This window comes from Bison bison, unplaced genomic scaffold, assembly GCF_000754665.1.
Source record: "Bison bison bison isolate TAMUID 2011002044 unplaced genomic scaffold, Bison_UMD1.0 scf7180017864518, whole genome shotgun sequence".
Lineage (NCBI taxonomy): Eukaryota > Metazoa > Chordata > Mammalia > Artiodactyla > Bovidae > Bison > Bison bison.
Window position 1 is genome coordinate 15,355,331 of NW_011495071.1, and position 14,397 is coordinate 15,369,727.

Genomic DNA, 14,397 nt, shown 5'->3' on the forward strand with positions numbered 1-14,397 from the left:
TTCCTCTGCCTTTTCTAAATCCAGTTTGTACATCTGGAAATTCTCATACCGGTGAAGTCTGGTTTGGAGAATTTTGAGCGTTACTTTGCTAGCATGTGAAACGAGTGTGATTCTTTATTGTCTGAGCCTCCAGGGAAGCCCAATAAGTAGTTATTGAGTATCTATTGTATGGAAAATCCGGGGGATACAAAAATGAGTACAACATAAATACTAACTTTAGGGGTCTCATAAACCTGGGATAGAATGGAAATAATTAGAGATGATCACCAAAAAAAAAAAAGAAAGAAAGAAAAGGAATTTCTTTGGCACAGAAAAAAAACATTAAAAAAAAGAGGAATGAATGCAGTCTGGGAGGCATCATTGCAAATGCTCTTCCTTTGGCCTGAATTACCCTACCCATTTGTCTTTACTGGGCAGTAAAAACTCCCCTATTCACATGCTAATTCCTGTTTGTCTTCCAAGATTCAGATTAGATGTCACCTTTAATAGGAGGCATTAGTTGACTGTCCCCTCTGCTGGTGCCCTCTTGATGTCCTGTTTACTTCAATATTAGAGCACTTACCATATATTCCATTATGACTGTCTGTTTGGGGTCTGTCTCCTCCCCAAACTGAGCTCCTTTAAAAGCACGTGCTGTTTTATTCACTTTTGTATACCTAGCATTTGGCATAAAGCCAAAGTCATAGTAATTTCTCAGTTAATTGTTTAAATTGAATTATTTAATTAATTCATGAAACACACCATATTTAAATAGGCCTTAAAGGATGAGTGAGATTTAGCTTGAAGAAGTAAGAGAAGGAGCTTCCAGCCAGTGAGGGGAGCACTGGCCAAAGTACTGTATTGTGAAAGAGAATTCTTTTGGGTAAGATAGTTTGAAATGGGGAGAAGGCAATGGCAACCCACTCGAGTACTCTTGCCTGGAAAATCCCATGGACAGAGGAGCCTGGTAGGCTGCAGTCCATGGGGTCGCGAAGAGTCGGACACAACTGAGCGACTTCACTTTCACTTTTCACTTTCATGCATTGGAGAAGGAAATGGCAACCCACTCCAGTGTTCTTGCCTGGAGAATCCCAGGGACAGGGGAGCCTGGTGGGCTGCTGTCTATGGGGTCGCACAGAGTTGGACACGACTGAAGTGACTTAGCAGCAGCAGCAGCAGTTTGAAATGGCTGTGATGTTTAGCACATGAGGCTAAAATCATAGATAAGAGCCTACTTTTGAAGGGAGACATCACAGCAGGAAAGGTTGTGTGCATGCTAAGTCACTTCAGTCGTGTCGGACTCTGAAACCCTATGGACTGTAGCCCACCAGGCTCTTCTGTCCGTGGGATTCTCCAGGCAAGAATACTGGAGTGGGTTGCTGTGCCCTCCTCCAGGGAATCTTCCCAATCCAGGGACTGAACCCATGTCTTATGACTCCCGCATTGGCAGGCAGGATCTTTATCATTAACACCACCTGGGAAGCCGAAATAATTCTTTATTGTCAACTGGGATTGATTGTAGTAAAGATGTGCTAGGCGTTTAAAAACATGCAAAAGTAATTCTGCCCAGTGTATCTTTGAGACCTCCCTCAGAAGAGCCTGTAGGATTGTCATCTGCAACTGTATCCTGCTTCCAAGAGTTCATTTAAAAAGAAGTTCATTCAAAAGTTGCTAGGGAAAGCAACTGAACCAGGTGGCAAGTTGTGTTACATTATCCAGATAATAATGCTTTGCACCTATCTTGTTCTTCCTGCCCTGACATTACAGGAAGTAAAGCAATGAATGGCTCTGCAGCTAAACTACAGCAGTATTATTGTTGGCCAACAGGAGGTGCCACTGTGGCTGAAGCACGAGTCTACAGGGATGCCCGAGGCCGGGCCAGCAGCGAGCCACACATCAAGCGACCAATGAATGCATTCATGGTTTGGGCAAAGGATGAGAGGAGGAAAATCCTTCAGGCCTTTCCTGACATGCATAACTCCAACATTAGCAAAATCTTAGGTGAGTGCAGACACTGATGCTAATTATCTAATGAGTGGAAAGAAGGGTCCTAATATGACACCTAAGGGAGATGGTGGTGTGCAGATATTAGGTGTCACTCAGCAAGCTGCCCCAGGAGACTGTCATCGTCTCTTCACTCTTCACCCGCACCTCGGCATTTAGGTTTAGGAGTTAGTACCTCCACCAGGTGCCAGGGCAGGACTGACTAAACACTTATTTTAGAGACAAAATATTTATTGTATGTGTAATAGGACAACTCTGAGGGGTCACTGCTAACTAAGAATCATAAAGACAATCTTTATCTCCTTTTCTTAATTTAGTCTTTTAAAATCTTTCAGTTGCTATGAAACCCTGGAAACACTCAGAGTTTTCTGCTTTAGTGTTCTTGGGTTCGTATGTCCTTCTAAAAGAACTCACCAAGGACTAGGGGTGAGCCCCCAAAATAGTGTGAAATTTATGGAGTGTAGAACAGTGCCTCTAATGATAACTTTAAAACTTGTAAAATAAAACTACATTTACTTTAATAAGATATGACTAGTTCAGATTTCATAGCAGTGAGTTGAACACATAGACCACAGGGTAACTTGCCAGAGTGATTCTCCTATTTCTCTGGATTAAACTCAATCCTTTTTCTATTAGTGTAAAGCTTGCCTCGTGCAGATTATACAGTGTGGAATTATTGTACTCAACATATTGAATGTATTTTATTCAACATGCAGCATTGCAGTCAACATGTTTCCTCTTTAAAAAGAAAAAACACAGAAGGCACTGTTCTATTTAAGCTGTCATGATGTGACAAAATCTCAAAGGGAGCTGTTTAAGAAGCTGAAAAACATTAGAGACTTAAGCTGTGGTTTTCTTTTTTTAAATGTTTTGTTCAAAAGCAATAAATATTTAACCTGAGTAAATATCAGTGATCTGGACATACACAAATACACATGTTTTGTCACTGTATAAATAATTTAACTTGATTCTGAGACATTTGAGGCAGTGACCCCTATGAAAATTTAGAACATACATAAGATCAAATAGTGTTAAAATGTTAAAATAGTTTTTCCCTTTTTCTTTTTGATGTTTGAATTTCAAGGTAGATACTAAAAATCATTACAATTAAGTGGAGTTTTATTTTTAGACTTTCAGAGATGTATATCAGGGGATCATTCTTATGAATTTAAACCATGATGGATATATTAAATTTTTTCTAATTAATAGATATTCCAAAGAAAATTATTATTTTTCTGTCCCTAAATTTTGATATCAACTTTGAAATTTTCTCTTTTTTGGCCATTTTATTAGCAGTATGAGTAAGCTCACCCATGGGCACAGAACCTCTCTGTTTCCATGTTGGCAGCTGTGGGGAATCTATATTATTGATGTGCATTCTGTGAAAAAAAATTAAGAGTATAGTAAGTGTATTCATTAAAGTGTAAACTTTTAAGCACAGGCATTTTTAAGAGCACCAAAAATCCTCCATTAACTGGGGCTTTAAGCTGCTGGGAGCCAGCCGAACACAGAGAACCTTGTCCGTGTAGACTTTCTACACAACTTTTGCACAACAATCAGGAAAACAGGGATGGATGTGCTATTAAAACAGACCAGGATATTGCTGGCTACAGAGAATATTTGTACAACTTTTCCATTTGTTTATATATGAAAAATCTCCACCGAAGAACAGCTAGCATCCAGTCAGCACAGCTGTTACCGCTTTATTCACTAGCGACACACAAAAATGCAATTTGATACATGTAAAAAAACACATCCCTTCTTTGTCAAGTGTTTAGATAATTCTTTATAAACAATATTAGAGAAGTGAATACTTTTCCTTCTTCCTGTATAAACCGTATTAAAAATTTCTTACTTTCATTGGTATGGCTTTGAATGAATTGTTTAGAGTACTTGAAAATGGTATATATAATTCCAACTGTACCTTCCGGTTCTAAAGTTATAACTTCTTGAGTGGAGTTTAGGCTTTTTAATTACCTCAGGCCAGGGGAGACAGTGTGCACCTTAGGTTTTTATATATGGAAGAATATCAACATTTGCTAACATCTTATCAAAGGATAGCTTCACCAAAGGTGCTTGGAGTGTTAGAGTTGTTTGAATTACTGGAACCTAGAGAGTTGTTCCGGAGAAGGCAATGGCACCCCACTCCAGTACTCTTGCCTGGAAAATCCCATGGATGGAGGAGCCTGGTAGGCTGCAGTCCATGCGGTCGCTAGGAGTCGGACATGACTGAGTGACTTCACTTTCACCTTTCACTTTCATACATTGGAGAAGGAAATGGCAACCCACTCCAGTGTTCTTGCCTGGAGAATCCCAGGGACGGCGGAGCCTGGTGGGCTGCCCTCTCTGGGGTCGCACAGAGTCGGACACGACTGAAGCAACTTAGCAGTAGCAGAGAGTTATTCCTGAGTATTTTGTCATACTCCAAGTATACTTAGGAAATTCAGGTTTTTAACCCTATGCAGATGGGTGGGGAAATGACCTTGGTGTAGGAGATGATCTTTAAGCAGCAAAGACATGTTTTAAAACAATATACTTATTGTAGCATCAGGCTTTAAATTATTGAGAAAAATAATGTAATAAATGTGTCACATCCAAATTATTCTTTGCTCTATCATCTGAAATACTAGTTGTGAGACTGGATGACATGTGGTAATAGGAGATACTCAGAGCCCAGTGGGTGAAGTGGTGGGAAGATAGACCCAGTATTTACCAGGAGTAGGTTGCCTTGACCACTTGGGTACTTAAAGGCTATGTTTGTGTCTAGGGTCTCGTTGGAAATCCATGTCCAACCAAGAAAAGCAACCTTATTATGAGGAGCAGGCCCGGCTAAGCAAGATCCACTTAGAGAAGTACCCGAACTATAAATACAAACCTCGACCGAAACGCACCTGCATTGTCGATGGCAAGAAGCTCCGGATTGGGGAATACAAGCAACTGATGAGGTCTCGGAGACAGGAGATGAGGCAGTTCTTTACTGTGGGGTAAGTGTTCCTGCATTCAGCCACCTGGGCTTTCCTTTCCCAGTAAAAACCACAGGATGGCTACTGGCAGTGTGTCTGGGAAGGAGATTAGGGCAAGGAGGAGGTTGTGACAGATGGGGCCTATCAGGACTACACAGCCTTGCAGCGTGGCTCCTGCTCAAATCAAAAGAAATGCAACAGATTGCTCTCAACTGATCACCCCTTTCATTGTCTCTCAAACTCATCTAAGATATTCAGTGCCCACACACAAAGTTTCTGGTAGTTTATTTAAGTAGACACAGAGAGAGAGAGAAAAAAAAAAAAATCTAACCTTAAGAAATCCCCAGAAGCTTTCCAGCTTCTCTGGGTGGTGCTTCTGACTCTAATCACAATAGTCTGCTTTTGTTGTGGGATCTACCACAAGATAATTGGCCTTGACATTGGTTAGAGGACCTCATTTTTGGCATAAGATCCAGAACTCCTGTTGCAGTAAATTATTCTGTGGTAGAAGCAGTAACAATGTGGATTTTTCTTGCTTAAATCAGAAACTAGACATGTTTTTGATATCTTCAAGTCTGATTTCATGTCATTTTGTTTAAAAATTAGGTAATAGATTTCTGGTATAAATTTCGACTTGGCTGACTGGCTGTCTGCATTCAAAAGAGGCCTCTTGTAACCACAGTCGTCAGAATTAAGTGGGGATGCAGATGCCTATATGTTCCAGCACACTCAGACCTAGAAGCCCAAGGGGGTGGCAAACCAGAGGACTATTCTGGAGGCCCTGGCCTGAGGCACCTGGAATCGGACTGGAGAGACACTTAGGAAGGGCTTGAGAGAGAGAAGTGGAAGATGTAAAGAGGAACTTGTGCTCACTGTTGACTGGAAGGGGAACTGAGGAGCTGTGCCATGTCAGGAAAATAAGAAAGCTTCACTTGAGTTGAAGAAAAGAGATACCTTAGAGGAGGAGTAAAGAACCTTTTATTTTTAAGGACGTTAAAAAAAATAAATAACCTCATGGAACAAAAGGTTAGTTTCAGAAGCAGGTGTTTAAAAACAGAAAACTAATTTGGAAAGGTAAATAGAATACACACACAAAAAGGCCAATGAGAGCAGTCTGGGTCACTATACGCTACACTAGAGTGTCCTAGGGAGGAGCATGGGCTTCAGCATTTGCTTCAGACTCTGACTGTGCCGTCTGCTTGGTCAAGTTATTTAACTTTTTCAAGCTTCTGTTTTCTCATGTGTGAAGTGAAACAAATAATAGTACCTATCTCAATAAGGCAATGCTTTTAAAAATGCTTTGTATAATCTTAGTATAATATCAATAATGGTGAATTCCTATCATTATTATCCTTATTAAACATGGATTTGCTATCACAGTAAAACTGTCTTTTATATCACATTAGACAATCAATGACGATGCCTTCAGAATATGCCTGAGTCCTATGTGAGGAATGGCACAGTCTATGTATGGTAGAACCTTTTTGAGGTAAAGTGAGACTGAAATCCCTTTGCTATTTGAGGATCCCTGTATATTAGCAGATGAAGATGTGCCAAAATAGGATATCAAATCCTTCTGTGTTATAAATGTTTACATTTTTTAAAAAGCAATGCTTTTAACTCCAAAAGTACAATACAGTATAATTGGGCAATTCACATGCTAATTAGAGTATTTATGAAATATACCAAATCACGGAACACGTTAGGAAGTATAGTTGTGGGTAAGAAAATGTAAATTTAAGACTGTATAATGTCTTCTTTTAATCCTGTTAGTGTATCCCTGAAAACGTATATAATCTCTTTTGAACAGAGAATCGAACGTTTAAATTTGAGACATTTTCTCATTCCGATCTTTCTCTCCTGTCATGTCCCCTGTGTTGCATAGTGGGTCCCTTTTGCCACAGTCTGGAAGATTAGCAAAAGCACCATTTTAGTTCCCTGATACTTATTTGAATATATGAGATGCAGTAATTCTATTTAGTCCCCTTTACGAAAGGCAACATTGACAATACCTCTGGATCAAAATACCTCAACACATAACAATGTATATAAAATGAAACTCTAAATCAACTCAATAGCATCTACCACTTATTGAATGCCTACTGTATATGAGGTATTTTAGGTATACAAACTACATAATCCTCTAAAATAAAGAAATCGAGGCTTTAAGAGGTCTGATGGCTACTGAGGGCTTCCAGGTAGCGCTTGTGAAAGAACCTACCTGCCAGTGCAGGTAGATGTAGAGACGAGGGTTTGATCCTTGGGTCAGGAAGATCCCCTGGAGTGGAAAATGGTACCCACTCCTTAATCCTTGCCTGGGAAATCCCATGAGCAGAGGAGCCTGGCAGGCTATAGTCCATAGGGTCACACAGAGGCGGACATGACAAGCAATTTAGCACGCACTCATGGCTACTGAAAGGTGAGAATGAAGTAAAGGATTAAATCAGGTCTCTGTCTCTGTCATGCCAAATGACTGAGAAACTGTCCTTACTATATTGCTTCAAAATAGGCCTCACAGTCCTATTCTGCACAGTCGTGAGTGTAACTATGCTATTTGAGGAAGAGCTCCTAGAACCTAGAGAAAATAAGGTCTTTTATCGTGGTATACAGTGGCATAAAGAACTTTGAAATTTAGAGACAAAGGATCCTGATGGTATAGGAGGTCCTTTGTGGAAGGCTCATTTTAAACTGAGGAATAGGGCTATGGATGTGCAAGCAATGGCCAGAATACTTCATTCTTTAATCGTCAATGCTGACTATTTTCCTCTGCCCGATTTTAATAGTACTTGCTACATAAAGCCAGATATTATTCCCACTTAAGGATTAGTATTCTCTTTTAAGTAGTTGTATTTGATAGATTATTAACTCCCTAGGGCTCATCTTTGGAAATTGATCTTCATTAGATGTGGGGTTATTACAAGAGGGAAATACAAACAAGAAATTCAAAGATTTCTATTGACATCTTGAGGGAATGGGGATGAGATCAATTTTTATAGCTGATTTTGAAAAGATGTACATAACTTTCAAGGCAATAAAGTTACATATATGGCTCAACATTGCCATGCATTTTACTGATGATACAACTGGAAGTTCAGTGAGTTAGATTTTTTTCACTTAGCTATTATGAAATGAATTTATCAATATATGAAATGGAGTAATGTTGTCTCTAACCTTAGATTTAACCCTTTCAATTGATAGATTAAGTATCAGAGTTTTGTAATAATCCCAATAGGAGTACTATTAATGTTAAGATGAGAATTAGGGTTCATAGAGGTACAATATTGTCTTTTCCCAAAGAACTATGTCCAAATGAAATTTATTTCCAATTTGTTGAAGTTTTATTCAGTAATTTACCTAATCGAGAATTATGCAGATACTATGAAATATTAAAATTAGAGCTACTTTTTGAGTAACAATAATAGTAAATTATTGAATAATTATGCTGAGTTAATTATACCAATTATTGCAAACACAAAAACTTATAAGACAGGCAATACCATGCTCACTACAATGTTGAAAAACACAATATTCAGAGATGTTAAATAATTTGTCCAAGGTCACACAGCTAGTAAAGTGCAGAGCTAAGATTTAGACCAGGCTTATGTAAAACATCTTTCCTTTTCACCATTGCACATAAACTTTCAATTAGAGCCTACAAATTGTTTAGAGACCGTATAGTGTAAGTGGTTAAGAACATCAATTCTGGAGCCAGACTGTGCTGGCTAAAATACTAGATCTGCTTCTTCCGGCTCTAGGAACTAGTGCAATTGTTGTTGTTTAGTCACTAAGTCATGTCTGACTCTGTTGTGATCCTGTGGACTGCAGCCCACCAGGCTCCTCTGCCCGTGGGATTTCCCAGGCAAGAATACTGGAGTAGATTGCCATTTCCTTCTCCAGGGGATCTTCCTAATCCAGGAATTGGACCTGTGTCTCTTGCTTGGCAAGCAGGTTCTTTATCACTGATCCACCTGGGAAACCCATAGTGTCTTTCATTCTTCTGAACTCTCCACTTGCTCTTGGGAAACTTATTTAAATTCTGTGTACCTCAGTTTCCTCATATATGGAATGGGGATGACAATAATACCTACAACATCAGACCCTTCTGAAGACTGAATAACTTAATATATTGAAAGTGCTTGGACAATGTCTAGCGCATAGTAAGTCCCAAATTAGAGCAAATATTCTTATTCTGGAGAAATGATGCTATGTGTCAGGTATGTATTTCATATTGTAAAGAATTATGTTCTACTGGATTGTGGTATAAGTGATTTGAACATTTGCCATCTTAATCTTAAAGAGGTTGAATCAAGCCTATAAGATACTTACAAATTTAATTGAGTAGACTAGACATACTATTTTTAGTCTTGTCCTCCTATAGAGAAAGCTGGATTAGAATCTCTAATAGGTAATATAAAAAGATATGCAACTTCTAATCTCCTGAGGAACAGACTTCATTGCCTTCATTTATAGATACTGTAAAAGTCTGAAGGATCAGCAAACAGGGCCTTTGACAACATAAATAAATAGTTCCATTGCAATTGGCAAAGCTAGATTATATATTCCAGGAATGTTCTTGTGATTTGGAAACCACAATGCTGGACTTTATCAGGGTCAACTCAAACTCTACTTGGGCTAGGAGGGAGGGTTCTTAGACATCTCTACTCATATCAGCTACATATGTATACTTTTACAGACATCTACAACTTTTGTTTTGATGTGTACATTCATTACTTATAAAGCCCAATGCTTGCCAGCTATTCCTGTTTGTGAAATCTGCAGTGTTTGAATTTTGACTTTGCAATTGATCTGTAAAGGAAGGAAAAATGCTTTTCAGGAAAGTAATTTCCGATAGACAAAGCTTAAGCATGCTGGCTGGATTTTCCATTTTGTTAACTGATTAGTCAGTCATTTGGTAAGGGACTGGGCCTATCTGAAACCAGCTGTGTGCCTAACACTGTACTAAGTTAATATAGTACATTAATTCTATCCACAATGAGCTCTCAGAGAATGCTATAGTCAGAGAAGCCAGAGACTTACATGGATAGGTTAGCAAATAACAGTTTATTATATGTACACATGTACACATGCACACACAGAATACATTGCATGGTGCTCCATATGACGTATAATGAAGTACTAATTTCAATTATATAGATGAGCAAGTAAAGCTCAGAGGAAGGGAGATTACTACGCATTAGAGCCAGCTATAGTCCATTCCTGAAGAAGGGGGCTTGAGGTTTGGGTAGGGTCAGCCTGGTGAAAAGTACAGGTGAGTGAGTGAGTGTTCACTCAGTTGTGTCCGACTCTTTGAGACCCCATGGACTGTGGCCCACCAGGTTCCTCTGTTCATGGGATTCTCCAGGCAAGAATGCTGGAGTGGGTTGCCATTTCCTTCTCCAAAAGTACAGGTAGATATTCCTATTTTGGCATGAAGGAGAACATGAATATAAGGAAGAAATATGAAAATGTTCAATAATAAATAAAGAGGCTATCCTAAGAATTTTATCTGGCATTAAAGTAAGATATGTCGGGTAAAACAGTATTTTGGAAACTCTTGAAAGTTATACTCAATTTTTTTAGTCTATTTTTACGCTGATAATGACAATGAGGTATCAAGGCCAGCATAACAGTCAGCTTATGATTTTGTATCTTCAGAATCAATGGTAACCCAGAAGGGGCCTCTGTAGTCATTGTGGGAGTCCTTTTAAGTTCAGCTTGAACTCCTCTAGGGCTAGAGAGCTCACCACTTTCCAAGGGAGCTAGTTTCCTTATGGAACATCTTCTAATGCTGGAAAGTTCTTTCTTCTTAACTAGGCCATACTCGACCTTTCTGCTACTTTGTAAATTGGTTCTGATCCTCTTCTTTGGTCCATTCTAGAACAAATATCTTCCTTTTGTGTGAAGAAAATCATTCAAGCATTTAAAGATAGTTATATTCACATTCCTTCTCCACTACCCTCTCCCATATATCTAAAAGCATTACATATTTTCTTCTCTAGAATGGGCTACCCAGCCTTTCATTTGTTTTCCCTTTTTTCACTAGTTCATTCATTCATTTATTTCATGTATTCAACAGATTTTTGTTGAGTGGTTCCTATGTTTCAGGCTCTGCCTAAACAGTGAAACATCCTCAGACTATATCAGTGAAACATCTATCTTCATGAAGCTTGCATTCTAGTGGGGGACACTGGACAATTAATGAGTGAATGAATGAATAAATAAATATCAAATAGTAGTAAGTACCTTAGAACAAAGTAAATGAGGGAAAGGAGTAGGGAGTTTTAGAGGATGGAGTGCAATTTTAAAATGAGTGGATATAGATACCTCACTGAGAAGATAAACTTGAGCAAAGACATGAGGAGGTGAGGGAGCCAGCCATGCAGATATCTGGGAGAGCTAGGCAGAGTGTACAGCAACTGCAAAGATCTTGAGGTGAGATTGAGTCTGGCTTGTTCAAGAAATAATGGGGTCAGAGCAATAGGAGCATAATGAATAGGTGGGATGAGTACTAGGTGTCAGAGATAGTAGGGAGCCAAATTCTGAAAGGACTTGTTGGCCATTGTGAAGACTTTGAATTTTATTCTGGGTGAGATCGATAGACATTGAAGAGTTATAAGCAAAAGAGTATTGTGATATGACTTAGGTTTTAAAAAGATCACTCTATCTACAGGGTTGACATGTTGTCAGAAGGGAATGTGCCCTGAACTAAGGAAGCAGACTCTTACAATAAAACAAATTAGAGTTGATGGTGGCTTAAACCAGGTTTGTAGAGCTAGAGGCGGCAAAAGTGGAGGGATTCTGAATATTATATATTCCTGAGAGCAAACCAATAGGAGTTGCTGATGGATTGGATATAGGGATTTAGGATTTGCCCCCGCAGTCAGAAGATGAAGTACTCATTAGCCAAGATCTGAAAGGCTATGAGAGGAGCAGGTATATGGGAGAATGATCAGCAGTTCAGTATTGCACCTTTAAGGTTGAGATGGTTTTTTTAACATACAAATCAGATAAGAAGTTTTATATGCATTTCCATCGTCAAGGAATGAAGGGGAATTGACCAGACAGGAAGTCGATGGGGGTTGTAGGCAGTGGGTGACGCCATCTACTATCCCTCTACCACCTAGTAGTAGGCTTCTGAATATCTCCTGTCTCACTTTCAGAAAGATGTTTTGTTTGTTCGTTCTCAGTGTTCCATCACCAAGTTAATGTCCAAATACTTTTAAATATGTGCAACTCAGTGTAGAAGAGTTGGATTCTGATTCAGATTAAGTATTTTCCTGATAGTCTGAGCTTACCTTTCTCACCCTAATCTTGATATCTAGTAGAGAATTTGTGAAATAAGAAAGAATTCAACTCCTGGATATGGTACCTGTGTCACTTTGGACAACAACAAAAAATCTTTGGAACTTAATTGGTTACTTCATTTGTAAAATAGGGGAAGTGATATTTCTCTCTCAGGCTTATTGTGAGGATTAAAGAAGATAATGTAAAAACATCTAAGCATTATCCATAGCACATAATAAGAGGTCAATTCAAATTTATTTAATAGCTATATAGATATTTTGATTTTAAAATACTGCAAAAAAATGACCACCTATTCTTTGCAAAAAGAAAATGTCCTTCATGAAAAGAAAATGTACCATTTGATAGTTTGCAAATGAAACAAACTAGTTCTATAGTTTGGTAATGGAACACTAAGAGCAAACAAATATAGATTCATTTACCAAATTGGGAAATCTGTAAAATGGGTTAATATTGCAGTAAAAGTTTTCACTCTACACTCATTATGTGATTAAGGCAAAAATATATTTTATTGCAATTATCCAAACTCAGTTAAAAAAAAAAAAATCAATGAGGCATTTATTGCTTTGGGTAGGTTAGCATAAAATTTAATTGTGTCAATTCGCCCCAAACTTAGGAAGCAAGAAGTATACTGTTGTTAGAATTTGGTTCTATGAAAGGGAAGCCAGTATTTTATCAGATGTTTCTACACATGGATTTAGATTTCTCTATCCTCTTCTTTGGTACAGTCAAAATATCACTGCCAGCAACATAGAAAATGGATCAATGTCAGGGGCTTAGTATCAACTGGATGCCTACAGGCTCTGCAAGCTCAGGAATTTTTATGGAATATAGTAAGCAGAATGTGTCTGTATACTGAATATCTTTAGAGGAAAGAATGATGGAATTCAAGTCAGGTGATCTAGCTTCAAATCTCAGCAGTGCTGATTACTAAATATAGGATCTTAAGCAAGGTCTCGTTTTCTTCATCTGAAAACTGGGCATAATAATACCTCATGGAGTTACAATTTTAACTGGATGAGATAATCTATATGAAAATATTTTATGTTAGTTAAAGGTTAAGGCATCAATATTATGCCTCATAGTGTTTGACAGAGGTTGTTAAAGATAGCACTATCGGATACGCCACAGTGTAATTTTAGGCCATTTCTGTCATTTCTCCTTCTACCAGGCTGGAAAGCATACAACCCTTGAGAAATTATACTCCTTCAGGACGTTCAAAAAATAGCTGGTAACTTAGTTAATTATTCACAAATTCAGAGTATTTTCCTCTTAGATTGAGGTGGATAGAAAGTTTCAATGTAGGATTGAAACAAACATTCACTCTACAATTCAACGTTCAAATTCAACGTTCTCATTGAATGTTGAATTCTTATTCGACATTCAATAAGAATCGTTCAAGTGATCGACTGACCTGAAGTCAAGTATTAAAAGGTGGAAGGACCTTCCAGGACTTCACTGATCCCAGCTTTTGTAAATGGATGGAAACTGAGGCTCAGAAAAGAGTTACAAGGGCAGTTTGAAGTGAATTTATATTAATGTCCCTAAAGATTGAGAAACACTTGGTGAATATTGCATCTATGAATGAATATTGTTTCAGTCCTATTCTTCGAGCTAGGTAGTAGGTTTTTCATTCTTTCAATATTTCAAGTTACAATGCCTCAAGGGAAATGAGAGACAGATAGCCATGTCTCCCTGCAGAGGGAGAGACTGACCTTTGTAAAGGCTCTGGTAAGTTTATTTGAACTAGAGTGACATGATGACAGACTGATCTGGTGTGACCAAGCCTTGGCACCCACTAGGGTCTAGGATGAGGCAACGTGTGTTGTTCTGTTAAGTAGCAAAGCTCTCAATGTTCTTCACTCCTGACTCCTTCAACCCTGGCTCCAGCCCAGGGCCACAGGAGTAATGACACCCAAGATGATCCTTCCATAATTAGGAAATAGAAGTTTCAACGAGCTTCCCTACAGGTTTAACCACAGAAGTAAGTAGACATTTACATGAATACCAAATACATGCTTTACTGAATCTGACTCTGGGATGTATAGGATCCTTCCTCATCTTGATTCTTTCTTTATACAGCTCTCAAACCAAGGTGAAGACATAAACCTGCTTAACAGTGTCATTAAAGTATGTCTCATGTTACCAG

At 38.5% G+C, this 14,397-nt stretch overlaps 1 protein-coding gene across 26 annotated transcripts in view; it reads left to right on the forward strand.

Annotated features, from left to right (window-relative positions):
- The window catches only part of SOX6 (SRY (sex determining region Y)-box 6), a 722,502-nt gene that overhangs the window by 700,016 nt on the left and 8,089 nt on the right, over positions 1–14,397 (forward strand). For 23 of the 26 annotated variants that reach the window (XM_010830548.1, XM_010830549.1, XM_010830541.1 and 20 more), the window contains 2 exons: positions 1,747–1,980; positions 4,751–4,967. In XM_010830548.1, the coding sequence (XP_010828850.1) occupies positions 1,747–1,980; positions 4,751–4,967 (451 nt within the window). The remainder of the gene's footprint in view (positions 1–1,746; positions 1,981–4,750; positions 4,968–14,397) is intronic. The other 3 variants (XM_010830540.1, XM_010830554.1, XM_010830561.1) reach the window with 1 other exon arrangement.